General features: G+C 41.2%; 3 protein-coding genes across 3 annotated transcripts; 1 reads left to right on the top strand and 2 right to left on the bottom strand.

Annotated features, from left to right (window-relative positions):
• Window positions 1-651: 651 nt before the first annotated feature.
• Window positions 652-1,989, bottom strand: tmem216 (transmembrane protein 216). The gene is made up of 4 exons (XM_030765582.1): window positions 1,966-1,989; window positions 1,213-1,306; window positions 983-1,075; window positions 652-857 (listed from the first exon to the last, which is right to left on the bottom strand). The coding sequence occupies exons 1-4, from the start codon at window positions 1,987-1,989 to the stop codon at window positions 652-654; spliced, it is 417 nt and encodes a 138-aa protein (XP_030621442.1).
• A 2,193-nt stretch (window positions 1,990-4,182) lies between these two features.
• LOC115805101 (matrin-3) lies at window positions 4,183-10,964 on the bottom strand. The gene is given in 15 exon segments (XM_075353545.1): window positions 4,183-4,456; window positions 4,985-5,080; window positions 5,082-5,107; window positions 5,818-5,956; window positions 6,302-6,619; window positions 6,750-7,488; window positions 7,575-7,693; window positions 7,787-7,903; window positions 8,091-8,216; window positions 8,408-8,524; window positions 8,613-8,671; window positions 8,757-8,821; window positions 8,917-8,955; window positions 9,650-9,711; window positions 10,080-10,964. Coding segments are annotated over 15 exon segments (2,892 nt in total). The 5' UTR covers window positions 10,917-10,964; the 3' UTR covers window positions 4,183-4,423.
• Window positions 10,925-21,647, top strand: matr3l1.1 (matrin 3-like 1.1). Its single transcript, XM_030765583.1, has 16 exons — window positions 10,925-11,062; window positions 11,959-12,019; window positions 13,919-13,968; window positions 15,914-15,975; window positions 16,870-16,908; window positions 16,991-17,067; window positions 17,153-17,211; window positions 17,300-17,416; window positions 17,608-17,733; window positions 17,925-18,041; window positions 18,135-18,253; window positions 18,339-19,077; window positions 19,208-19,525; window positions 19,871-20,009; window positions 20,720-20,841; window positions 21,393-21,647. Exons 1-16 carry the CDS (start codon window positions 10,925-10,927, stop codon window positions 21,423-21,425), a joined length of 2,316 nt encoding a protein of 771 aa, XP_030621443.1. The 3' UTR covers window positions 21,426-21,647.
• Window positions 21,648-25,926: the final 4,279 nt, after the last annotated feature.

The following is a 25,926-nucleotide window of genomic DNA, read 5'->3' on the forward strand; positions in this document are numbered from 1 at the left end:
TGGGTTTATTCATTTATTTATTAAAAAAGGTGTAAAAACAAGCAAAACAGAAAAGGCATTACAGTCTGAATTTTTACAATTATTTGAAATATATTTAGTTTCACAATAACAGTTTTTTGTGTGTTTTTTTTTTTTTTTTGGTGGTGGTGGTGACCTCATTTATTACAAAATGACATGTATTTACATCTAGCATTTTCAAATACAAAATGACAGTCAGGTCAAAGAGCAATAACTATACAAACAGTCTGTATAAAGTTATGATTGACAAAGCAATCCCACGGCATCAGGCCATTTCTCCTCCATTCACTGAGCTGTGATAAGGTCATTCCCAAGGGCAAGCAGGTTAATAAACACGAGACCTACAAAAAAAAAAAGTCAACATAAGCACAAATTATCAAGCACCAGCTGTGTCAAGGAAGTCATCAGTACAGCAAATGGTGAGACACTTACAAAAATCCCGGTCAAGTGCAGTGCAAAATGTCAGTTATAAAGAATCATTCATCTGATGAAGAACCCATACATTAGAGAGAGAACTACCGTGAAGGGTTTTTTTTTAAGAGTGCCAAACATCCACAGAAACAGCATTAAATGAAACATGAACACTCACTTTCACACTGACTTCGGTACTGAAGGACCTTGGATACTGAGCAGTTACCTGGAGAAAGCTGAGATAGTCATTATGCCCAGGATCAATTCAAGGCTATAGAAGCACAGCAGAATGGCATTAAGCAGAAACTCCAGGCGCAGGACAAAAGTCTGCAGCAGTAGATAGTAAACACTCAGGACCGTACAGGGCACCAGCACACTCACACTAAGGGACAGAGCTAGAGAGCGTTCACACAGGTTCCCCTTCCAGCCTGGAACAAAAGGCAGAACATGTACTCAAGATTTTTATAATAGAAGTTTTGTAATTTTGATTTATTTTATAATTTGAGGGAAAATAAATATAGACACTAAGCATGCAGAATAAAAACATACTCACCATAAAACAGCCTAAGGGTCTCAAGACCAAGGAACAGCAAAAGCAACACAACATCCAATATGAGATTTGACTCATGGTATGGGAGCAACAGTCCTACAAAATACATTTTGTCATGGTTACATTTGCGTAATCACCTCAGCAGATGCCTATGACACACACACACACACACACACACACACACACACACACACAACAGTATATTGTGGCTTCAGTATTGTAAAGCTACACACCTTTGTAGATGAACATAAGAGCCTCAGCAATAAAGAACGCGGCAAAATACCAGCCATTCAGATAAAACAAGACCTGGAGCGGTGCGGAGGACAACTGAAATGTTGAATTAAGGACTCAGAATTGTTACAACGGCATTACAAACGTGATCACACACAGAAACATGTAATACTCGGTATAAAATATTACGAAAGGATACAATGACATGCTTTCCTGTGAAAGACAGACACAATGGCAGTTTGGTTAAGCAGATGCACAACAAGGTAAACTAACAGACACTGCAGGACGACCGTTACTTTTCAACGGATGTGAACAATTTATTACAGCCCTAAAACTGGCTCAATAATCAGTCCCCGACATGCAACTAGACGGTAGATAGTAGGCTGCAGCTAGAAACGTAGAAAACGTTATGAACAATATGTCTTTGTAATTATATCAGTTAGCTATCCCCCAATTGTACAGCTGATGTTTTTGTGGGTATATAACTGAAAAGCACTGTTGTGTTTGTTGTGCCGTTGATCTCTTCATAAATACAAAGAGTGGCAACCTCATTTTGCAACAGAGGTTGGATTTGAGATAGTTAGGTTGGTCAGCCAGCTAATACATATAGCAAGCTTAAACCTCAGCCAACGACAACAAACTTGATAGAACATTTGAGCACTTTAAAACCATAATATCGCGGTTCTTCAGAGCTCACACGCCGCTGAATTTCACCATGTGTTCCAGTTTCTGTCATGATTCTACACTTGCCTTACTTGCCTCTTACCTTGAGCAGCCATATTAAAATGCCATGGAAACGGCGTAGCTTTGCGCTAATAAGAAAACATACAACCTCTGGTCCAATCAAATGAGAATTTTTGAGGGAAACTTCCGGGTAGCGCTTTTTTTAAGATCAACTGGAAAGGAAAAGAAGGCGGGACACAGTGGAACCGCCGGCAAATGGTGGCCATGGCCCGGAAATGCATTAAACTCATTCAATCCCATTCATATTTTTTTTTCTTTTTTGAAAATATGTAAAATGAAATAATTTGATTGTCCTCATTTATAAACTATGATAATGACATAAAGCTAGAAAGTTGTACTGGCTTAGAAGCTGACCGTAATGTACGGAGTCGTTGAAAATTAACAACGAATATTCTCATCGCTTTACTATTGATGGAATCGATTTAACAATACTTGTTTCTCATTGGACAAACTCGTTCCATCGTTTAGTGAATTTAGTCAGTACGCCGTAGCATTGCTGCGGCCGCGGGAGAGCTTTCGTTAGTTCCTTCGACTGTAGGGTCTTTTCGGGAGATTACTGGAAAATATGAAAAGCTGTAGGCGGTGATGCCAAGCGACGCTTTCGAAGCATTGACATAGTTGAGGCGGTCCTGTTTGAAGAGATTTGGCGCTTCTAAGCATTTGACACCCGCCTCTCAGTTGACATCTGCTGCTCTTAAAAATTCCCTACAAACGACAAATCGTTTCAGTGTTGGGGAGGGAACACTTCATTAACCATCACTAATCTCAATGAAAATATCGGTATACATAAATAACACAGTAGTATTCGTCCTCTGTTAATTTTGTTAGCTCGTAACTGAGTCAGAATAAAACAATAGAATGGTAGAATTGAATCCATATGATTTAATTATCACATATTATGATATTATATGTAGATGAACATATGATTGATTGGAGAGGACAATAGTTTTGTCCAGAGATTGAGGTCATCCTCTCCTGAGGTTCTACCACTCCCTATAAAACAGACTGAGAACAACACCACCAGTCAGCCGGCTAAACAAGAGTCTGTCACGGAGGGACAGCACTGACTAACCATCTTTGTGCTCAAACTGGCGCAATGATTAGAGCTAATGTACAAGAAAAATCGTCATCGGAGGTCCATGTTTCTATCCACAACCTCTGTGTCGGAGGGTCGAAAGATTCACAACCCCATGGGGGCCATCTCTGAGATTGGACCTAAGAGAGCCTGAATAAGCATGGAGTCTGACCAGACTCTTGTCTAGAAGTTACTTAGAGAAGCTAAGAGAACCAGTAACTGAAATTGGGGTTGAAACAAACAGACCTCGAGCTCTGACAGCTTTCGCTCTGGTAACAAACGAAAAAAATGAGACCACCTGTAGATGAGAATTGCTGCACAATATTCTCATTGTTGGTCACTACATTAGCACCACATAATAAATACCTTAATCTGCTAATCCGCTGTTTTTAGCTCTAATTAAAAGATTTCCCCCTGGGAGAAATTTATTGTTAATCTCCCCCCCCCCCCCCCCCCCCCGCTTTTTAATTTTTTATTTTTTTTTTAATTAAAGCTCAACACAGTGCTTCATGAAAACACACGGGAGAGCTTTTCGTACGCTGTGCATGCAGTGTTTACACTAATCTGGGCAATATCAGCAGTGATGCTACAATTACTACTAAATAATGATTATAATAATAATATTAACAACAATAACAGTAACAATTACAATGTCGAGTAGGAGGATGAGGACGACTACTACTAATAATAATTTCAAGAAGGATGAGTAAGTACTGAAAAAAAAAAACATTGATAAAATTTGAATTCAGGCACAAACATTTATTAAACAGTTATTAATTAAAACATTCAAATCCGAGCACTTTTATAAATATTGTACCAAGGGAGAACCACCAGGGCACAAGAGCATAGCTTTCAGCCAAAAACAAAAAAAGACTTGGTACCTGTAAACAATAGCGACTCATTAACACAAAACCTCAGTTGGATTAGAACATTTTCAAAAGGCAAAAATCCTACAGCCCAATTCAAAAGAGGGTTGTTAGACTGTCATTTAACATATCTCCGCCTACAAAGAAAACAAAATGCTGTTCAGAAAAAATGTACCTCAAATATGTATCAATATACATATGGTTTTCCAAAATGCAAATACACACAAGGCGGAATAAAATGAAATGTTTAGAGTAACATTCAAACTCCCAAATACACAAGGGAAATAAATATCATCTTTTTCCAACTATTTACTGATTCGTTTCAAAATGGGTTCACTAAATGAACAGGGATCCTTCAAAAGAGACAAATATATAATTGTCAGTTAAATAAGACTGAGTGTATTTAAGGGTAACTGAATCATACATTTTCTACTAGAAAATGACTGTCTGTATCCAGGCCTTAATAGCAGTATTTGTTTAGATGCATGGTCTCCTCCATCTCAGACTCACTGGAGATGGGCAGGCTTCTCAAGTTGACCCATTTCTTTTTTCCATATGTTCCTGGGGAAAAAATAAAGACACATATAAGTATACACATTATTCTTTTGACTCATTTCTTTGGCCCCTGAATCGCAGTGATAGAGATCCAGAGTTGTACTTCTCAAAGCCAGGCCACTTGACACACAGCCTTGTTGAATTTTATTTCCAATATTTTTGTTTAAAAAAACGGTAGCCTGATTAAATCATACTGGCCTGAGTGTGTTGCATACACAAAATTTAAATTTAAAGTTTTGACTCTGCTTCACTGTCTATCACATACAATCTTGGGTTCATTTATTAATGCTCAGACATGTGTTTCTGTTTGGTCAATAGTCTCAATCCAGCTGGCTGCAACCCAGCACTTCTTCACTCAGCATCCAGCTGCCCAACCTAAACTCGTCTGTGGCATGACAGTTGTACAATCTGATATTTTCTTTTCATGTGCTTTGTTTCCCAAAGCAAAAAACAAACAATCAAAAAAAAAAGTTAAAACTGATTACAATTTCTTGTGTGTGCGCGTACAGATCGAAACAAATCTTCAGTCTTTACCTTAAGCTTCTGGTAATGTGAGAGGGTACTGCAGTGTTCCTCTTTGGCTTCCTCTTCACTGGCATAAATGACATTACACAGGTTACAGAAGTAACCCTACCACGGGACGGACAAACTCTCGTCCTGTACACACAAAAAGACAATTCAGCAACAATTTACAGCTGTCATTATTCTGGATAGAATGAGAGATGCAGTTGTATTTTACACTTCATTGTAGCTGAATCTTTGACTCTCTGTCAGGCACAGTAATGGCCCTTCATCTCTGTTACCTGTCATATACAAAATACATTGATGTTTGATGTTAATCCACTGGGGCTTATAAAGGTGATGAAAGAATTCAACATTATCTATGACATATGAGTAATCAGAGTTGCCTTTTTTATATGTATATTACATTCTTTCAGACATTTACTACAATGTCATACAAGTGAATCTCCATGTCTTTTGTGTTACTCTGCACAAGAGGGAGCTATTCAACACAAATTAGGTTGAGGCCGGCTACTGTCAGAGTGGATGGAGGCATTGATAAGGCTGCAGATGCTCCACCTCTGTTAATCCTGTGGAAGTTATTTTGGTTTTCTGGTATCTAAAGACAAGTCCAACAGGCCTGTCTACAAAACTTGAACTACATGCAATTCACCTCAATGTTATGTTGCATACTACAGAATGGACCAGTTGAGTACTTAAGCTCTAGTTAGGTTTAGTCATTAATTTACTCTAATATCAGAGCAGTGCTGAAAGGTGAATCCAACATTGTGGATCTGTGAGAGTCACGAACAGAGTGTATTGTTCCAGCCGTAACTGTGATACAGCTGACGCTCTGTGACTCTTACCAACTGGGTTGTTGGGATTGTATGGCTCCAAGGCAGAGTCCACAGGTTCCTTCTTTGGTGCAGGTTTACCATCTGACGCATCTAATGTTCGTTTGACATTTCCATTTGCCGTCGCTGTATGGCAGTTACTGCCGGATTCCTTAAAAAACAACAAAGAGACAAATTTCAGTCTGCATTTATCCGCAAGCATGTGGTATCTAGGAAACAAAATGCTTATATTTATGAATAAAAGTCATTATAGTTATACATATATAACCTATATTTATATTAGTTACTTATAACAATTACACACTGAAATGTATAGAAATCTCACAAAGAAGGTAATTTTTTGAGAACTGTACAGTATAATAAATTCTTTTAAAAAAATGAACAGAGTTCAGCATGCTCCACTGTTCATTCTCTAATGCATGAGGCCATGTAAGAGTGGATATAAAAAAAAAGCTGACTAGCACACATTTAATATATGATGATTTTGTTTGTTTACCTTCCCAGTGTTACAGTCCTGGGCCTCTGTTTTGCTGGTGGGTGTTGAGTTGCTCTGTTTTTCCTTTTCTTCAGGCCTGTCACATGTTTTCATTGGTTTCACCTGTTTGCTGTCTGTAGGTGCTTTGTCGACGCTTTGTTTTTCAGCAGCGATTCCTGCGGTGTGATCTTGATTTGTGTTTTTCACCTCTTTTACGTTTTGTTCGTTTGAGCTTTGCCTCTGTAATCTTTTCTCTGAATCAGCATCTGAATCTGGCACTTCCTCAAGTTCATCCAAGGTGATGCAGTTCTCCAGACACTGCAGGAAGTCAGACTCCTCCTGTGTGAATTAAGAACCGGAATGCATACATTATCAAGGTGTGCCTCAACCAAAAAAACCCAAACAAACAACAACAACAAAAAAAAGCCACAGAGAATGCGGCAGAAAAATCCAAGCAAATCTATTTCACCTCATCTACTTCCTGGACTTGGCCTTTTTGCTCCCTCTCTTTGTTCTCAGTTTCTTGAGCCGACTTTGCAAAGGACTTAGTTTCCACAGCTGGAGCTGATGGTCCCTTGTCACAACCTTCTGTTAAACCATCAGCGCTATCCTGAGGTTTTTCTTCCGTCTGACTGTGAGGGGTTTCACGTTCATCTGAAAGCGAACGTCCAACTGTCCTCTTCTGCCGTAGCTCATCCTCATTCGAAGCTTCTCCGCACTTACTCTCTCGGACCTGCTCCTCCGTGCGGGGTCCCTCCACGGGTTCATCCTCTTCTCGCAGTTCCACTCCATCATCTGCAATCACCTCCATCCCCTCCAGATCACTATCCATATCTGTGACCTCTGGTCCTTCATCCTCTTTATTGTCATCAGCGACGTTATTCGGGGGAGTTGCCACCCTCTCCTCCAAATCTTTATCTGATTCTGCTGTCCTGCTCACAGTTTGGGAGCTCGAGGAAGAAGACGGTCTCTCCTTAGAACTCTGTCTGGAACCGTGACCGGCGTCTCGCTCTTTCGAGCTCAAGCTCCTTGAGGAACGGGTCTTTTCTTTGGATCTTCTCGTCTCCGAACACCTCCTTTTGGGTGCGGGGGAATGTTTTCGAGGGCTCTGTTGCCTTTTTGTCGGGCTGCGGCTTCTCCTGTTGGAAGATCTTGGCAAAGCCCCTGATCTCAAAGAACTTCTGTCCTCTTCCTTTACATCAGCAAGCCTTGAAAATAAAAGCATCGTTCAATGAGTGCGACCTTTTAGACAACAGCATAAACAACAAAAAGCGAAAATTTTGAGAGCGCTTACTTCTCATACTCTGTGGAAAAGGCTATTTTAATGGTTTTTCCTTGTAACTTGAGGGGACTGACTGCATAGTGCTCGACAAGCTTTTCTGCATCTTCTGACGCAGTCATTTCCACAAAACCCTGCGTGTGAGACACATATTCAGCTTGCAAACAAACATGCCAATGAGCAAAGAGAAGAAGGCTGAGTTACACATCATACAACTGATCTGTTACCCGAGATGGCAAGAAGAAGGAGTTTTTTACAGGCCCAAATCTTTTAGCCACTGCCATTATCTCCGAGCTTATTCCATCCCCGGAGGGCAACGGGTAGAAACTCACAACTCGGGAACCCTAGGATGCAAATGAAACATAAGGACAAGTGAACAAACATTCTCAGCACTCAGCTAAGTTATTTTCATGTTTAGTACTTCGCTTTGGAAAGTTAACCTACTGGGGTACCACAGTAACTACACAGAAGAAAAAAAAAATACTTGATTTGTCCTCATACCAAGAAACCCAGCCAGAAAAAATACTTTACCTGCAGTAAGTTCATTGAGGTAGACACAGAGAACTCAACAGGATTTCCTTTAACTTTCAAAGGATTTGAAGAGAAGTATTTAACAATATCCTCTGACTGGTCCTTTGAACCCATCTCCACAAAGGCCTGAGAGGAAAGAGTACATGTTACATGTAACAGAATCACTGATTTTTAAAACTACTACAATGTCAATCCAACACATCCAAACAGACATAGAATATCTATCAGACTATCTGTTTATCCATAATGTGTTCAAAACATAACCACTATCAATTCTACAAAAACTGCAAATTTACACAAACATACCAGTTACTTACCAATGTACGGAGCATCATGACTTTGATGATGGCGCCAAACTGTCCTAAAAGATTTTTGAGATACGTCTCATCTATGGAGTTGACTGCAAATTTCACAATGACCACTTTACCACTTCCCTGTACACAGAAAAACAAATACATAGATAAATAAAACAAGCAAGAAATAATTACATTAACAAACAGTAATTAGTTTACAAAAGAGTACCTTCTTCTTCTCCGTTTCTTTCTTCGTATCACGCCTGTTCCTGTTGTTGGACGGATCGCCTTAACATCACAAATACAAAATGAATTTTAACTGCTTATAAGAGATGAATATGTATGTGTTAACAGGGACTGGGAGGTCATTTACCCTTGTTCTGAGAGGATTTAGGCAGAGATCTGCTACTCCTGTCACCTTCCCTGGGCCTTTCCGCCCTGAGGCTCGTTCCTAGTGGACATTTAAAGGGCTTAAAATATGAAACAATCCACCGATAAGAGATAATGACAATGCCAGTAACAATTAACCTCACCTTCTAGCTGATGCAAGCTGCTGATCCCACTCTGGGTACCTTAAATTGAGATATTCAGTGTTTTAGTGTCTGCTGGCATTAGCAATGTGTTACAGTTCACTTTGTTCAGTATGATTTCTGAAAGGGTTTCAGAACGCCCAGTGATGTTACACACGCACAGACAGTGCACCAAAAGGCAACAAACCAGGAAAAAAAGAGCACTTTGATATTACTTTACATTACCAAAACTAACAGAATTCAAACTCTGTAAACCTTTAGGCTACTAAAATACACAGCAATCTTTTGCCGTTGATGAGGTAAGAGTGGGCTGTTTTCCCTCCTCATGCTAAACATTCCAACTGCTTTGACAGACTTCACGAGTCAAATATTTCTGGCAACAAGCGCTGATACTATCATCACCTGCTGCCACAAATAGCTGTCGAACGTAAAGAGATTTCCTCCAGACAGGCTGCCTGGGGGTGGAATGCTTAGGGCAACAGGCTAGAATGAAAGGGTGTGTAATGTTTAGATTTACTGAATGACGCATTTCACTTTTTCCCTCTGATTACCAGTAACCATAATAAGACCATACCCTTTTCAAAACAACACAAAATATAACTACTTCCATGGCTAAGTCTAATGATACAACACCTCTGAAACCAGGCTGATATTACTATGTTACTACACGTCTCTGCTAAAGCCAACATTCATTTTCAGACGATGAAAAACGTTGCCCAGGAAGTCCTCGACTTACCTCTGTAAAACAGTGAGCTGGCTGTTGGCATGTTGAGCCCCACTGATATGTACAGACCAGTCCTGTGCCAACAAAACAAAAAAAAAAAATCACATCAATCAAACAAACTAAACAATTTAAACAAACACAACGCTTTCTTCACTTTCAGGTAACACCCAGCAACATGCATCGTGTGAAGCTGACAACGTCCTGTTTTATTTTGAAATTATTCAAAAGAGTCCTTTTTCTTTTTAAGCAACTCAAAGTGCAACGACTTGTCGATTCTGACAGACCAAATTACGCATGAGAAACACTGGGACATTGGCTAGTCTGAGAGTGAAAGTACCTACCTTATTTAGCCGAATTTGCCAAATGATGTTCAGTTTTGTTTCTTCTCAGTTAAAAAAAAAAAAACAAAAAACACAGGCATCTTTTGGTGGATGTTACTTACCTTTTCAGAGAGTACAGTGATATCGCAGAGAACACATGCATAGGGAAATACTGGTGGAACTCTTCCGAGGAAGTCCGATGCCTCCTTCCTAGTAGGAACTTTGGGATGCGTGTCCCTTTTCCTCTGACGCGAAGGGTCCACATTTCGACTGGTGTAATCAGCACGAGACTGAGAAGCGGTGGTCGTTCTGAATTCTTGTGACTCAGAGGTCTGTGCGAGCCCGCTGTATGACGCATCTTCCAGTCTCACGCGGTCGTAACTCCCAGTATATGTGGAATCAGTGCTTAAGCACAAGTCTGTGGTGGTGCTAGTTTTCCGTGGGTTCCCCCAACGATCTTGCCAGTCGGCAACTTGCTCCCTTGGAAGAGGGTAAGTAGGACGTGCGGAGCGATGTAGGGGATACTCAACAACTTGAGTACGATTCCTAACCTCCCAATCATGTTTTGGATGATCAGGGTAAAGCTCAGATTTAGGGGATCTAGATGAGGAAGCTCTGGTCGATTTGGTTTCTTTGATCTTCGAGAGCAAATGAGGAAGAGTCTCTACTGTAATGAGATGCTCAGGTAATTCTGCTAAGAGGGAGAGATCTGTGGTATCCAGACCACAGCTGCTCAGCAAGGACTGTACATTCACAGGATCAAAGCCTGAAGTGTCCGAAGCTCGGCTAGAAGACGTGGTGCTTGACGAAGAGAACCGAGAAGGCTCTGAACGGGATGATCTAGCTCTTGGTCTGTAGACAGCATGATCTCTGAGGTACACCGACTCGGAGTCCAAGTACACATCCTGACGCGACTTAAAATCATCTGGAGATCTCTCATACGAATAATTGCGAGACATTTGCGAAGATGTTTATTCCAACACCAAATTCTCAGAACGACAATGGCTCCTCAAGGGAGACGCAGATGAGTACTCGCGACTTAAAGTTAACGTGTCGACTCCATGTCTCCGCTGTCAATAAAAGCTGCAAGAGAATAGAACCTCAAGTAAACGTGATACTGGAAGGCTTAGATCTGACCACAGGCCAAATCGTAAAAGGTGTAATTAGCTCGCCATTTCAGTGAAGAACCGCTGTGTTTCTCGTTGTTGAGTGAGGGCAGCTAGCGACTGGTTAGTCTTACCTTGTTACATAGCGATAAAATGTCCCGAAATTGGAGGTTGATTTGTTTTGCAGTTTAACTTGCCTCATAAATCAAGTCCACTGATCTCAACCGAACAGAAGTTCGTAGTTTGTTTATCCGAATGAGCTGGGGAAAAGTTATGCTCATTCGACAGCTCAGCAAAGGTACTATACTGTACTTTTCACTGTCGACAGCGATGAATGGAACCACGGCTGTAATCGCTATTAATGTTTCACATACTTCAAATAGTTTTTCTGTCTGACATCACAGAGACAGGACCCAGGTAGCTCTATGCCAGCGAAGTTAGCCAGAGAACTCGCTAGCAAGGCAAACTACTGTCAAAGCTTTCTGCAGACAGCGTACGATTCCCTAAGCTAAAGTTTGTTAAAATATCACCTAGAAAATACGAATTGCACATCTTACGGGCTGTATGACTGTCAAAATGACAACTTCACACTTACCTCAGTATAGAAATTTCCTGAGCTGCTAGCATTACCAGTAGCGTTACAGGCTACAATAAGGTTTTCGCTCGTTCAGGATTCTGGGAGAAATCTCGTCAGGACAAAAGTCCGTGTGAGGCGTTCGTGTTGGAACTCCCTCATATCTATTAATACAACTGTACGTTAAAGTATTTTCTTTACAGTAAAAGGACGCATGTCATGTGCTGAAACTGTGAAATACAAATAACTAATAAATTACGTATTTTCAAAAATCCTCTTTTTTTAAGAATTAATTACTTTTTTTTTTCTCTTTTTTTACAGTTAATACCAACACTACGATGGATTGGCGACCTGTCCAGGATGTTTACCAGCCTTTCGCCAAGTGAGCGCTGGGATATGCTCTAGCACCACCTGCGACCCTAATTAGGATAAACGGCTTAGAAAATGAATGAATGAATGAATGCATGAAATAATTAATAACAACAGCATAACAACCTGTTATAACCTGTGTCTATATGTATTATATTGTATTACATTATGTTAAGCCGTAGTGATCAAGATATTAAAAATATTTCTGTACTGAGGCCTGAAAAGCCTTTGAATGGTAACCTGGGCTAACGGAGTGACCAGCTTTACCAATTACTGTTCTAAAGTCAGTTATTTTGGCTGTGTTGCTTGGACAAACAATAACTTCTGTACCTGCGACGTGGGGAAATTTCAAATCTACATTAAAATACCTTGTACCATACTCTGACTCAGCAACACACAGTTGGCCTATGATGATTGCTTATTCACAAACTTTAAATCGTGTGGCTGGTGAAGCAAAACTTGTGAACCCTCAATATGGGGGTAACATATAATCTGCATTGCATTGCCCCTTAGAAATAGTGCAAATATTGAGGCCTGAATTACCTTTGTAGCAATCAGTTCCTATTATGTACCAACTGACCGACAGAAATCACCTACTCACAAACTTCAACTTGTGTGGCTGGGAAAACAAAAACTTGGGCATCCTCAAGATTAAGTCTACATTACCTTTTGGAAAATGTGCAGATACTGAGGCCTGAATCACTTTTGTAGTAACCAGGGGCCAGTGCACACTGACCCTTAAAGGTGATTTAATGTAGATTATAAGTTACCCCCATATTGAGGGGGCACAAGTGTTGTTTTCCCAGGTACACAATTTAAAGTTTGAGAGTAAGCAATTACTGTAGGCCAACTGTATCTTAGAGGCTTGGTATGAAATAGGCCCTGGTTTCTACAAAGGCGATTCAGGCCTCAGTATCTATAGAGTTTCAAAAATGTAATGTAATGTAGATTTTAAATTACCCCCATCTTGAGGGTGCACAAGTTTTAGTTTTCCCAGCCACACAATTTAAAGTTTGTGAGTAGGTAATTTCTGTAGGTCAATTGTATTATAGAGGGTTGGTACAAAATAGGAACTGGTTGCTACAAAGGTGATTCAAGCCTCACTATTTGCACTGTTTCGGAAGGGCAATGCAATGAAGATTATAAATTATCCCCATATTGAGGGTTCACAAGCTTTGCTTCAGCAGCCACACAATTTAAAGTTTTTGAATAAGTGGTCATCAAAGTCCGACTGTGTGTTGCTGGGTCAGTGTAAGCTACCAGGTATTTTAATGTAGATTTGTAATTGCTCCATGTCACAGGTACAGAAGTCAATGTTTTTCCGAGCAATAGGTAAAGTTGGTCACTCCGTTGGCACCCCTTTGCTCATGTTACCATTCAAAAGCTATTCAGGCCTCAGTCGTTCTGATAATATCTTGATAATTGCTGTTTTATATAATGTAATATATAACAATAATATAATACATAATTTCCTACAGACACTTCATTTTAATAGGCCTGTATCTGTTGTTATGCTGTTGGTATTAATTGCAAAAAAAAAAAAGAAAGAAGAAGAACAGCAAAAAAATAAATAAATAAAGAGAAAAAAGAAATGAATTCTCTAAACAGAAGGTAAACAGAGGAATTTTTTGTACACGTTATTTAAAAGGTTTATTTTGTATCTCACAGTTTCAGCACATGAAAGGCGTCTTTTTTGTTGTTTATTGGTTTATTTATTCATTTTTGAAAACGATACTCCAGGACAGCAGAAATTTATTCTCGATGAAATTACATACCCGTAAAAACGTTAACGTACAATTGTAGTTATAGTTGTGAGGGAGTCCCTGCAAAACACTCGACGAACGCCTCACGCGGACTTTTGTCCTGACGAGATTTCTCCCAGAATTCTGAGCGAGCGAAAACCTTATTGTAGCCAGTAACGCTACTGGTAATGCTAGCAGCTCAGGAAATTTCTATATTGAGGTAAGTGTGAAGTTGTCGTTTTGACAATCATACAGCCCGTAAGATGTGCAATTCGTATTTTCTAGGTGATATTTTAACAAACTTTAGCTTAGGGAATCGTACGCTGTCTGCAGAAAGCTTTGACAGTAGTTTGCCTTGCTAGCGAGTTCTCTGGCTAACTTCGCTGGCATAGAGCTACCTGGGTCCTGTCTCTGTGATGTCAGACAGAAAAACTATTTGGAGTATGTGATACATCAATAGCGATTACTTCTGTGGTTCCATTCATCGCTGTCGACAGTGAAAAGTACAGTATAGTACCTTTGCTGAGCTGTCGAATGAGCATAACTTTTCACCAGCTCATTCGGATAAACAAGCTACGAACTTCTGTTCGGTTGAGCTCAGTGGACTTGATTTATGAGGCAAGTTAAACTGCAAAACAAATCAACTTCCAATTTCGGGACATTTTATCGCTATGTAACAAGGTAAGACTGACCAGTCGCTAGCTGCCCTCACTCAACAACGAGAAGCACAGAGGTTCTTCACTGAAAAGGCGAGCTAATTACACCTTTTACGATTTGGCCTGTGGTCAGATCTAAGCCTTCCAGTATCACGTTTACTTGAGGTTCTATTCTCTTGCAGCTTTTATCGACAGCGGAGACATGGAGTCGACACGTTAACTTTAAGTCGCGAGTACTCATCTGCGTCTCCCTTGAGGAGCCATTGTCGTTCTGAGAATTTGGTGTTGGAATAAACATCTTCGCAAATGTCTCGCAATTATTCGTATGAGAGATCTCCAGATGATTTTAAGTCGCGTCAGGATGTGTACTTGGACTCCGAGTCGGTGTACCTCAGAGATCATGCTGTCTACAGACCAAGAGCTAGATCATCCCGTTCAGAGCCTTCTCGGTTCTCTTCGTCAAGCACCACGTCTTCTAGCCGAGCTTCGGACACTTCAGGCTTTGAGCCTGTGAATGTACAGTCCTTGCTGAGCAGCTGTGGTCTGGATACCACAGATCTCTCCCTCTTAGCAGAATTACCCGAGCATCTCATTACAGTAGAGACTCTTCCTCATTTGCTCTCGAAGATCAAAGAAACCAAATCGACCAGAGCTTCCTCATCTAGATCCCCTAAATCTGAGCTTTACCCTGATCATCCAAAACATGATTGGGAGGTTAGGAATCGTACTCAAGTTGTTGAGTATCCCCTACATCGCTCTGCACGTCCTACTTACCCTCTTCCAAGGGAGCAAAGTTGCAGACTGGCAAGATCGTTGGGGGAACCCACGGAAAACTGGCACCACCACAGACTTGTGCTTAAGCACTGATTCCACATATACTGGGAGTTACGACCGCGTGAGACTGGAAGATGCGTCATACAGCGGGCTCGCACAGACCTCTGAGTCACGAGAATTCAGAACGACCACCGCCTCTCAGTCTCGTGCTGATTACACCAGTCGAAATGTGGACCCTTCGCGTCAGAGGAAAAGGGACACGCATCCCAAAGTTCCTACTAGGAAGGAGGCATCGGACTTCCTCGGAAGAGTTCCACCAGTATTTCCCTATGCATGTGTTCTCTGCGATATCACTGTACTCTCTGAAAAGGTAAGTAACATCCACCAAAAGACGCCTGTGTTTTTTGTTTTTTTTTTTTAACTGAGAAGAAACAAAACTGAACATCAGCTGGCAAATTCGGCTAAATAAGGTAGGTACTTTCAGTTGGACCAGCCAATGTCCCAGTGTTTCTCATATGTAATTTGGTCTGTCAAAATCGACAAGTCGTTGCACTTTGAGTTGCTTAAAAAGAAAAAGGACTCTTTTGAATAATTTCAAAATAAAACAGGACGTTGTCCGCTTCACACGATGCATGTTGCTGGGTGTTACCTGAAAGTGAAGAAAGCGTTGTGTTTGTTTAAATTGTTTAGTTTGTTTGATTGATGTGATTTTTGTTTTTTGTTTTGTTGGCACAGGACTGGTCTGTACATATCAGTGGGGCTCAACATGCCAACAGCCAGCTCACTGTTTTACAGAGGTAAGTCTAGGACTTCCTGGGCAACGTTTTTCATCGTCTGAAAATGAATGTTGGCTTTAGCTGAGACGTGTAGTAACATAGTAATATCAGCCTGGTTTCAGAAGTGTTGTATCATTAGACTTAGCCATGGAAGTAGTTATATTTTGTGTTGTTTTGAAAAGGGTATGTTCTTATTATGGTTACTGGTAATCAGAGGGAAAAAGTGAAATGCGTCATCCAGTAAATCTAAACATTACACACCCTTTCATTCTAGCCTGTTGCCCTAAGCATTCCACCAGGGGTCGAAAAAGTAAAAGTAGAAGTCCTCTTGCTAAAAAAGAGTTCAACTGACAGCTGTTTCTGTAAATTGTAAATGAGTGACTGTTTTTCTCTTAAGTACTTTTCGGGAGGGGTACTATAACTCTACTTAGAGTATTTATTTTTTTTTTTTTTAATAAGAGCACTTCTACTTTTAATTTTCCCGCCCCGGCAATCCGCCCCAAGGCAGCCTGTCTGGAAGAAATCTCTTTACGTTCTACAGCTATTTGTGGCAGCAGGTGATGATAGTATCAGCGCTTGTTGCCAGAAATATTTGACTCGAGAAGTCTGCCAAGGCAGTTGGAATGTTTAGCATGAGGAGGGGCCCACTCTTATCTCATCAACAGTGTTTGCCTTAAGCAAAAGATTGCTGTCTATTTTTAGGTTTACAACGTTTGAATTCTGTTAGTTTTGGTAATGTAAAGTAATATCAAAGTGCTCTTTTTTCCTGCTTTTTTTGCCTTTTGGTGCACTGTCTGTCCGTGTTTAACATCACAGGGCGTTGGGAAACCCTTTCTGAAATCATGCTGAACAAAGTGAACTGTAACACATTGCTAATGCCAACAGACACTAAAACACTGAATATCTCAATTTAAGGTACCCAGAGTGGGATCAGCAGCTTGCATCAGCTAGAAGGTGAGGTTAATTGTTACTGGCATTGTCATTATCTCTTATCGGTGGATTGTTTCATATTTTAAGCCCTTTAAATGTCCACTAGGAACGAGCCTCAGGCGGAAAGGCCCAGGGAAGGTGACAGGAGTAGCAGATCTCTGCCTAAATCCTCTCAGAACAAGGGTAAATGACCTCCCAGTCCCTGTTAACACATACATGTTCATCTCTTTTAAGCAGTTAAAATTCATTTTGTATTTGTGATGTTAAGGTGATCCGTCCAACACCAGGAACAGGCGTGATACGAAGAAAGAAACGGAGAAGAAGAAGGTACTCTTTTGTAAACTAATTACTGTTTGTTAATGTAATTATTTCTTGCTTGTTTTATTTATCTATGTATTTGTTTTTCTGTGTACAGGGAAGTGGTAAAGTGGTCATTGTGAAATTTGCAGTCAACTCCATAGATGAGACGTATCTCAAAAATCTTTTAGGACAGTTTGGCGCCATCATCAAAGTCATGATGCTCCGTACATTGGTAAGTAACTGGTATGTTTGTGTAAATTTGCAGTTTTTGTAGAATTGATAGTGGTTATGTTTTGAACACATTATGGATAAACAGATAGTCTGATAGATATTCTATGTCTGTTTGGATGTGTTGGATTGACATTGTAGTAGTTTTAAAAATCAGTGATTCTGTTACATGTAACATGTACTCTTTCCTCTCAGGCCTTTGTGGAGATGGGTTCAAAGGACCAGTCAGAGGATATTGTTAAATACTTCTCTTCAAATCCTTTGAAAGTTAAAGGAAATCCTGTTGAGTTCTCTGTGTCTTCCTCAATGAACTTACTGCAGGTAAAGTATTTTTTTCTGTTTGGGATTCTAGGTATGAGGACAAATCAAGTAGGTTTTTTTTTTTCTTCTGTGTAGTTACTGTGGTACCCCAGTAGGTTAACTTTCCAAAGCAAAGTACTAAACGTGAAAATAACTTAGCTGAGTGCTGAGAATGTTTGTTCACTTGTCCTTATGTTTCGTTTGCGTCCTAGGGTTCCCGAGTTGTGAGTTTCTACCCGTTGCCCTCCGGGGATGGAATAAGCTCGGAGATAATGGCAGTGGCTAAAAGATTTGGGCCTGTGAAGAACTCCTTCTTCTTGCCATCTCGGGTAACAGATCAGTTGTATGATGTGTAACTCGGCCTTCTTCTCTTTGCTCATTGGCATGTTTGTTTGCAAGCTGAATATGTGTCTCACACGCAGGGTTTTGTGGAAATGACTGCGTCAGAAGATGCAGAAAAGCTTGTCGAGCACTATGCAGTCAGTCCCCTCAAGTTACAAGGAAAAACCATTAAAATAGCCTTTTCCACAGAGTATGAGAAGTAAGCGCTCTCAAATTTTTGCTTTTTGTTGTTTATGCTGTTGTCTAAAAGGTCGCACTCATTGAACGATGCTTTTATTTTCAAGGCTTGCTGATGTAAAGGAAGAGGACAGAAGTTCTTTGAGATCAGGGGCTTTGCCAAGATCTTCCAACAGGAGAAGCCGCAGCCCGACAAAAAGACAACAGAGCCCTCGAAAACATTCCCCCGCACCCAAAAGGAGGTGTGCGGAGACGAGAAGATCCAAAGAAAAGACCCGTTCCTCAAGGAGCTTGAGCTCGAAAGAGCGAGACGCCGGTCATGGTTCCAGACAGAGCTCTAAGGAGAGACCGTCTTCTTCCTCGAGCTCCCAAACTGAGAGCAAGACAGCAGAATCAGATAAAGATTTGGAGGAGAGGGTGGCAACTCCCCCGAATAACGTCGCTGATGACAATAAAGAGGATGAAGGACCAGAGGTCACAGATATGGATAGTGATCTGGAGGGGATGGAGGTGATTGCAGATGATGGAGTGGAACTGCGAGAAGAGGACGAACCCGTGGAGGGACCCGGCACGGAGGAGCAGGTCCGAGAGAGTAAGTGCGGAGAAGCTTCGAATGAGGACGAGCTAGGGCAGAAAAGGACAGTTGGAAGTTCACTTTCAGATGAACATGAAACCTCTCACAGTCAGACGGAAGAAAAACCTCAGGATAGCGCTGATGGTTTAACAGAAGGTTGTGACAAGGGACCATCAGCTCCAGCTGTGGAAACTAAGTCCTTTGCAAAGTCGGCTCAAGAAACTGAGAACAAAGAGAGGGAGCAAAAAGGCCATGTCCAGGAAGTAGATGAGGTGAAATAGATTTGCTTGGATTTTTCTGCCGCATTCTATGTGGCTTTTTTTTGTTGTTGTTGTTTGTTTGGTTTTTTTTGGTTGAGCCACACCTTGTTAATATATGCATTCCGGTTCTTAATTCACACAGGAGGAGTCTGACTTCCTGCAGTGTCTGGAGAACTGCATCACCTTGGATGAACTTGAGGAAGTGCCAGATTCAGATGCTGATTCAGAGAAAAGATTACAGAGGCAAAGCTCAAACGAACAAAACGTAAAAGAGGTGAAAAACACAAATCAAGATCACGCCGCAGGAATCACTGCTGAAAAACAAAGCGTCGACAAAGCACCTACAGACAGCAAACAGGTGAAACCAATGAAAACATGCCACAGGCCTGAAGAAAAGGAAAAACAGAGCAACTCAACACCCACCAGCAAAACAGAGGCACAGGACTGTAACACTGGGAAGGTAAACAAACAAAACCATCCTATATTAAATGTGTGCTAGTCAACTTTTTTTTTATGTCCACTCTTACATGGCCTCATGCATTAGAGAATGAACAGTGGAGCATGCTCAACTCTGTTCATTTTTTTAAAAGAATTTATTATACTGTACAGTTCTCAAAAAATTACCTTCTTTGTGAGATTTCTATACATTTCAGTGTGTAATTGTTATAAGTAACTAATATAAATATAGGTTATATATGTATAACTATAATGACTTTTATTCATAAATATAAGCATTTTGTTTCCTAGATACCACATGCTTGCGGATAAATGCAGACTGAAATTTGTCTGTTTGTTGTTTTTTAAGGAATCCGGCAGTAACTGCCATACAGCGACGGCAAATGGAAATGTCAAACGAACATTAGATGCGTCAGATGGTAAACCTGCACCAAAGAAGGAACCTGTGGACTCTGCCTTGGAGCCATACAATCCCAACAACCCAGTTGGTAAGAGTCACAGAGCATCAGCTGTATCACAGTTACGGGTGGAACAATACACTCTGTTCATGACTCTCACAGATCCACAATGTTGGATTCACCTTTCAGCACTGCTCTGATATTAGAATAAATTAATGACTAAACCTAACTAGAGCTTAAGTACTCAACTGGTCCATTCTGTAGTATGCAACATAACATTGAGGTGAATTGCATGTAGTTCAAGTTTTGTAGACAGGCCTGTTGGACTTGTCTTTAGATACCAGAAAACCAAAATAACTTCCACAGGATTAACAGAGGTGGAGCATCTGCAGCCTTATCAATGCCTCCATCAACTCTGACAGTAGCCGGCCTCAACCTAATTTGTGTTGAATAGCTCCCTCTTGTGCAGAGTAACACAAAAGACATGGAGATTCACTTGTATGACATTCTAGTAAATGTCTGAAAGAATGTAATATACATATAAAAAAGGCAACTCTGATTACTCATATGTCATAGATAATGTTGAATTCTTTCGTCACCTTTATAAGCCCCAGTGCATTAACATCAAACATCAATGTATTTTGTACATGACAGGTAACAGAGATGAAGGGCCATTACTGTGTCTGACAGAGAGTCAAAGATTCAGCTACAATGAAGTGTAAAATACAACTGCATCTCTCATTCTATCCAGAATAATGACAGCTGTAAATTGTTGCTGAATTGTCTCCTTGTGCGTACAGGGCGAGAGTTTGTCCGTCCCGTGGTGGGTTACTTCTGTAACCTGTGTAATGTCATTTATGCCAGTGAAGAGGAAGCCAAAGAGGAACACTGCAGTACCCTCTCACATTACCAGAAGCTTAAGGTAAAGACTGAAGATTTGTTTCGATCTGTACGCGCACACACATCGGTGTAATCGGTTTTAACGTTTCTTTTTTTTCATTGTTGGTGGTGTTTTGTTTATTTGTTTTTTTTTCTGCTTTAGGAAACACAGTACATGAAAAGAAAATATCAGATTGTACAATTGTCATGCCACAGATGAGTTTAGGTTGGGCAGCTGGATGCTGAGTGAAGAAGTGCTGGGTTGCAGCCAGCTGGATTGAGACTATTGACCAAACAGAAACACATGTCTGAGCATTAATAAATGAACCCAAGATTGTATGTGATAGACAGTGAAGCAGAGTCAAAACTTTAAATTTAAATTTTGTGTATGCAACACACTCAGACCAGTATGATTTAATCAGGCTACCGTTTTTTTAACAAAAATATTGGAAATAAAGTTCAACAAGGCTGTGTGTCAAGTGGCCTGGCTTTGAGAAGTACAACTCTGGATCTCCATCACTCTGATTCAAGGGCCAAAGAAATGAGTCAAAAGAATAATGTGTATACTTATATGTGTCTTTATTTTTTCCCCAGGAACATATGGACAAAAGAAATGGGTCAACTTGAGAAGCCTGCCCATCTCCAGTGAGTCTGAGATGGAGGAGACCATGCATCTAAACAAATACTGCTATTAAGGCCTGGATACAGACAGTCATTTTCTAGTAGAAAATGTATGATTCAGTTACCCTTAAATACACTCACTCTTATTTAACTGACAGTTATATATTTGTCCCTTTTGAAGGATCCCTGTTCATTTAGTGAACCCATTTTGAAACGAATCAGTAAATAGTTGGAAAAAGATGATATTTATTTCCCTTGTGTATTTGGGAGTGTGAATGTTACTCTAAACATTTCATTTTATTCTGCCTTGTGTGTATATGCATTTTGGAAAACCATATGTATATTGATACATATTTGAGTTACATTTTTTCTGAACAGCATTTTGTTTTCTTTGTAGGCGGAGATATGTTAAATGAAAGTCTAACAACCCTCTTTTGAATTGGGCTGTAGGATTTTTGCCTTTTGAAAATGTTCTAATCTAACTGAGATTTGGTGTTACTGAGTCGCTATTGTTTACAGGTACCATGTCTTTTTTTTCTTTTTGGCTGAAAGCTATGTTCTTGTGCCCTGGTGGTTCTCCCTTGGTACAATATTTATAAAAGTGCTCGGACTTGAATGTTTTAATTAATAACTGTTTAATAAATGTTTGTGCCTGAATTCAACAATGTTTTTTATTTTTCAGTACTCACTCATCCTTCTTGAAATTATTATTACTAGTAGCCATCCCCATCCTCCTACTCGACATTATAATTATTATTATAATTATTATTATTGTTGTTAATATTATTATAATCATTGTTTATTATTATTTTGATGTATTATTATTATTATTATTATTATTATTATTATTAGCAGTAGTAGTAGTAGTAGCTGTAGCATCACTGCTGATATTGCCCAGATTAGTGTAAACACTGCATGCACAGCGTATGAAGAGCTCTCCCATGTGTTTTCATGAAGCACTGTGTTATGCTTTAATTAAAAAAAATAATAATTAAAAAAAAAAGAGAGAGAGGAAGAGATTAACAATAAATTTCCCCCTGGGGAGAATCTTTTAATTAGAGCTGAAAACAGCAGATTAGCAGATTAAGGTATTTATTATGTGGTGCTAATGTAGTGACCAACAATGAGAATATTGTGTACAGATGAGAACACAGCAATTCTCATCTACTCATCTAAGTGGTCTCATTTTTTTCGTTTGCTACCAGAGCGAAAGCTGTCAGAACTTATGGCCTCAGAGATGCCCCCAATGAGGTCGTGAATCTTTAGATCCTTTGACACAGAGGCCATGGACGGAAACATGGCCCTGCGGTGATGATTTTTCTTTTACATTAGCTCTGTTCATTGCCACCAGTTTGGGAACAAAGAGGTTTTGTCAGTGACAGACTCTTGGTTCTCAACCTGACTGGTGGTGTTGTTCTCAGTCTGTTATGTAGGGAGGGGTAGGACCTCAGCATGAGAATGACCTCAAACTCTAGATAAAACTATTTTCCTCTCTGGTCAGTATGTTCATCTACTTATGTAATATCATATTATATGATAATTAAATAATGTAGATTCAGTTCTTCCATTTTATTTTTTTTAAACATACTTTTATTAATCCAGTTATGGGTCAACAAAATAACGAGGCGTCGGTTGTGTGAGTGAAATGAGCAAGTTCCGTAAATGTTTGTTAATGTAATTATCTGATGGGAACACAAGGCGAATACTGTAGGGTTATTGATGTATACCTATATTTTCATTGAGATTAGTGGTGGTTAATGAAGTGTCCCGCTGCAAAAACGGAAACGATGTGTCAGTAATCATTGTAAGGAATTTTTAAGATGTCAGCAGATGTCAACTGAGAGGCAGGTATCAAATGCTTAGAAGCGAAAAATCTTTTCAAACATTGATTTAAAAACATGGATTGCACCTGTTCCACAAGATCCCTCAAAGGCCCATTGCAAAAGTGGGATCAGGATCAACTCAGCGATTTGAAACTTCATGCTGCCGAGAAAAGGCACAAGTTCAACTGTCTACCTAGCGTTAATGTTTGCATTTAGGTAGTTTCCAAAACCAACAGCTTCTAGTAAGGGAAGCATGATCAGCGATGACCAAAAACTTAGGGAACTTCGCATTATGCAGCTTATCCGGGACTGGATCGCGGTGGTAGCAGGCTGAGGAGGGCAGCCCAGAAGTTCCTTTCCTCGGCCACATCCACCAGCCAAGATATATAACCCTCCCAGCATGTCTTTGGTCTGCCCCGGGGTCTCCTCCTAGTCGGCTATGCCCTTGGAACACCTCCACAGGGAGGTGCCCTAGGAGGCATCCTGACTACATGCTTGAACCACCTCAACTGGCTCCTTTCAATGTGCAGGAGCAGCAGCTTTACTCCATGCTCCTCCCGGATGTCTGGGCTCCTCACCCTATCCCTAAGGGTGTGCCCAGCCACCCTGTGGAGGAAACTCATTTCTGCCACTTGTATCTGCGATCTCAGTCTTTCAGTCACTACCCAGAGCTTGTGATTATGGGTGAGGGTTGGAACAAAGATCGACTAGTAAATTAAGAGCTTTGCCCTCTGGTTGAGCTCCCTCTTCACCATGGCGGTCTGGTACAATGACCGCACGACTGCCGCCGCCACCCTGATCTGCCTGTTGAGCTACCACTCCATTTTACCCTCTCTCATGAACAAGACCTCAAAAAACTTGAACTCCTCCACTTGGAGCAGTAACTCAACTCAGCAAGCCACCTTTTTCTGCTATAGAGCCATGGCCTTGGCCTCAGATTTGGAGGTGCCGATCCTCATCCCAACAGCTTCACACTCGGCTGCAAACCACCCAAATGCGTGCTGGAGGTCACAGCTTGATGAGGCCAACAGAACAACATCATCTGCAAAAAGCAGAGACACAATCCTGAGGTTACTATACTGAATACCCTCCACCCCCCAACTGTGCCTTGAAATCTTGTCTATGAAAATCATGAACTGAATTGGAGACAAGGTACAGCCCTGGCAGAGTCCGACACCCCCTGGGAATGAGCTTGCCAAAAACGCGGACACAGCTCTCACTGCGGTTATACAGGGACTGAATGGCTCACAGCTGTGAACTCAGGACCCCGTACTCCCGCAGCACCCCCCACAGGACAACCCAGGGATCACAGTTATAAGCCTTTCTCCAGATCCACAAAACACATGTAGTCTGGATTGGCAGACTCCCTTGATCCCTCCAGTACCCTGCAAGGGTGAAGAGCTGGTCTGCTGTTCCAGGATGGAATCCACATTGTTCCTCCTGAATCCAAGGTTCGACAGTCGGCTGGAGTCTCCTTTCCAGCATCCTGGAGTAAGCTTTCCCAGAGAGGCTGAGCAGTGTGATACCCTGATGATTTGGAGCACACTCTCCAGCCCCCCTTTTTAAAAATGGGAACTACCAACCTTGTCTGAAACTCCACAGGCTCTGTCCCCAACCTTCACGTAACACTGAAAAGACATGTCAGCCATGACAGTCCAACAACGTCCAGAGCCTTCAGCATTTCAGGGTGGATCCCATCCACTCCCAGCACCTTGACACTGCAGGGTTTCCTGACTGCCTCAGTGACCTCTGCTAGGGAGACGGGTGACAACCCCCCCAAATTGTCTGGCCCTGCCTCCACCATGGAGGGCGAGTCAGTAAGGTTAGGGGATCCTCAAAGTGTCCTTCCACCGTACGACCACATCCTCTGTTGAGGTCAGAGTCTCCCCGTCCCTGCTGAGAACAGCCTGGATGAGGCCCTGCCAGCCCATCCTGGGTCGCTAGAGCCTCTTTGAGGCCAACTGAAAGTCCTTCTCCACAGCCTCCCCGAACTCCTCCCATAACCAAGTTTTTGCTTCAACGACTGCCATTGCTGCAGCCCTTTTGGCCTGTCGGTACCTCTCAGCCAATTCTGGAGTCCTCCTAGCTAGCCAAGCCTGGAAAGCCTCCTATTTCAGCCTGACAACCTCCCTCACCGATGGCGTCCACCACTGGGTCCTTGGGTTGCCACCACAACAGGCACAGACAACCGTCTGGCCACAGCTCAAAGCTGCTGCTTCAACAATGGAGGCTTTGAACAGGGTACAGTACTCATGTAGAGAGAGCATTCTCCCAAATGACACTGCTGAAAGATGACACAAGGAACTGCACTGGACTGCCACTCTTGTCTGGTGTCATGGATATGCGCTCTTGGCTAAGCAGGAACGGATAGATGTCCGCTACTTTCAAGTCTCCCCAGCAGTTGTTGGGAAGATTTGATTCTTTGATGTATTGGCAGCTGATCTGGCTTGCACAGTGACTGTACATAGTCCTCACACCATTCTGCTGCACAGCTGGAGTTCAGTGTTTTGCCTAGACTCTAATGTTTTGGATATGTAGACCTACAAGCCCACAGGAAAAGTAAGCACTGGATTCTGTGTATAAAGTTAGACTATTTTCTTGTAGGCCTATTGCTGCTGGTTTAACTGACTGTGGGTGACAAATTGAGAAGGGGCAGGGGAAAATATGGTCTAAATAGATTTGAT

This window comes from Chanos chanos, chromosome 2, assembly GCF_902362185.1.
Source record: "Chanos chanos chromosome 2, fChaCha1.1, whole genome shotgun sequence".
NCBI classification, from domain to species: domain Eukaryota; kingdom Metazoa; phylum Chordata; class Actinopteri; order Gonorynchiformes; family Chanidae; genus Chanos; species Chanos chanos.

Bases quoted from the DNA above. Each gene is read 5' to 3' on its own strand.
- tmem216 (XM_030765582.1), bottom strand. From the start codon at position 1,989: ATGGCTGCTCAAGGTAAGAGGCAA. The intron at 1,307-1,965 runs GTAAGGCAAGTG...TCAACATTTCAG, and splicing joins CTGCTCAAGGTAAGAGGCAA to TTGTCCTCCGCACCGCTCCA. The intron at 1,076-1,212 runs GTGTGTAGCTTT...TGTATTTTGTAG, and splicing joins TCTTATGTTCATCTACAAAG to GACTGTTGCTCCCATACCAT.
- matr3l1.1 (XM_030765583.1), top strand. From the start codon at position 10,925: ATGTTTATTCCAACACCAAATTCTCAGAACGACAATGGCTCCTCAAGG. The intron at 17,417-17,607 runs GTAAGTAACTGG...CTTTCCTCTCAG, and splicing joins TCATGATGCTCCGTACATTG to GCCTTTGTGGAGATGGGTTC. The intron at 20,842-21,392 runs GTAAAGACTGAA...TTTTTTCCCCAG, and splicing joins CACATTACCAGAAGCTTAAG to GAACATATGGACAAAAGAAA.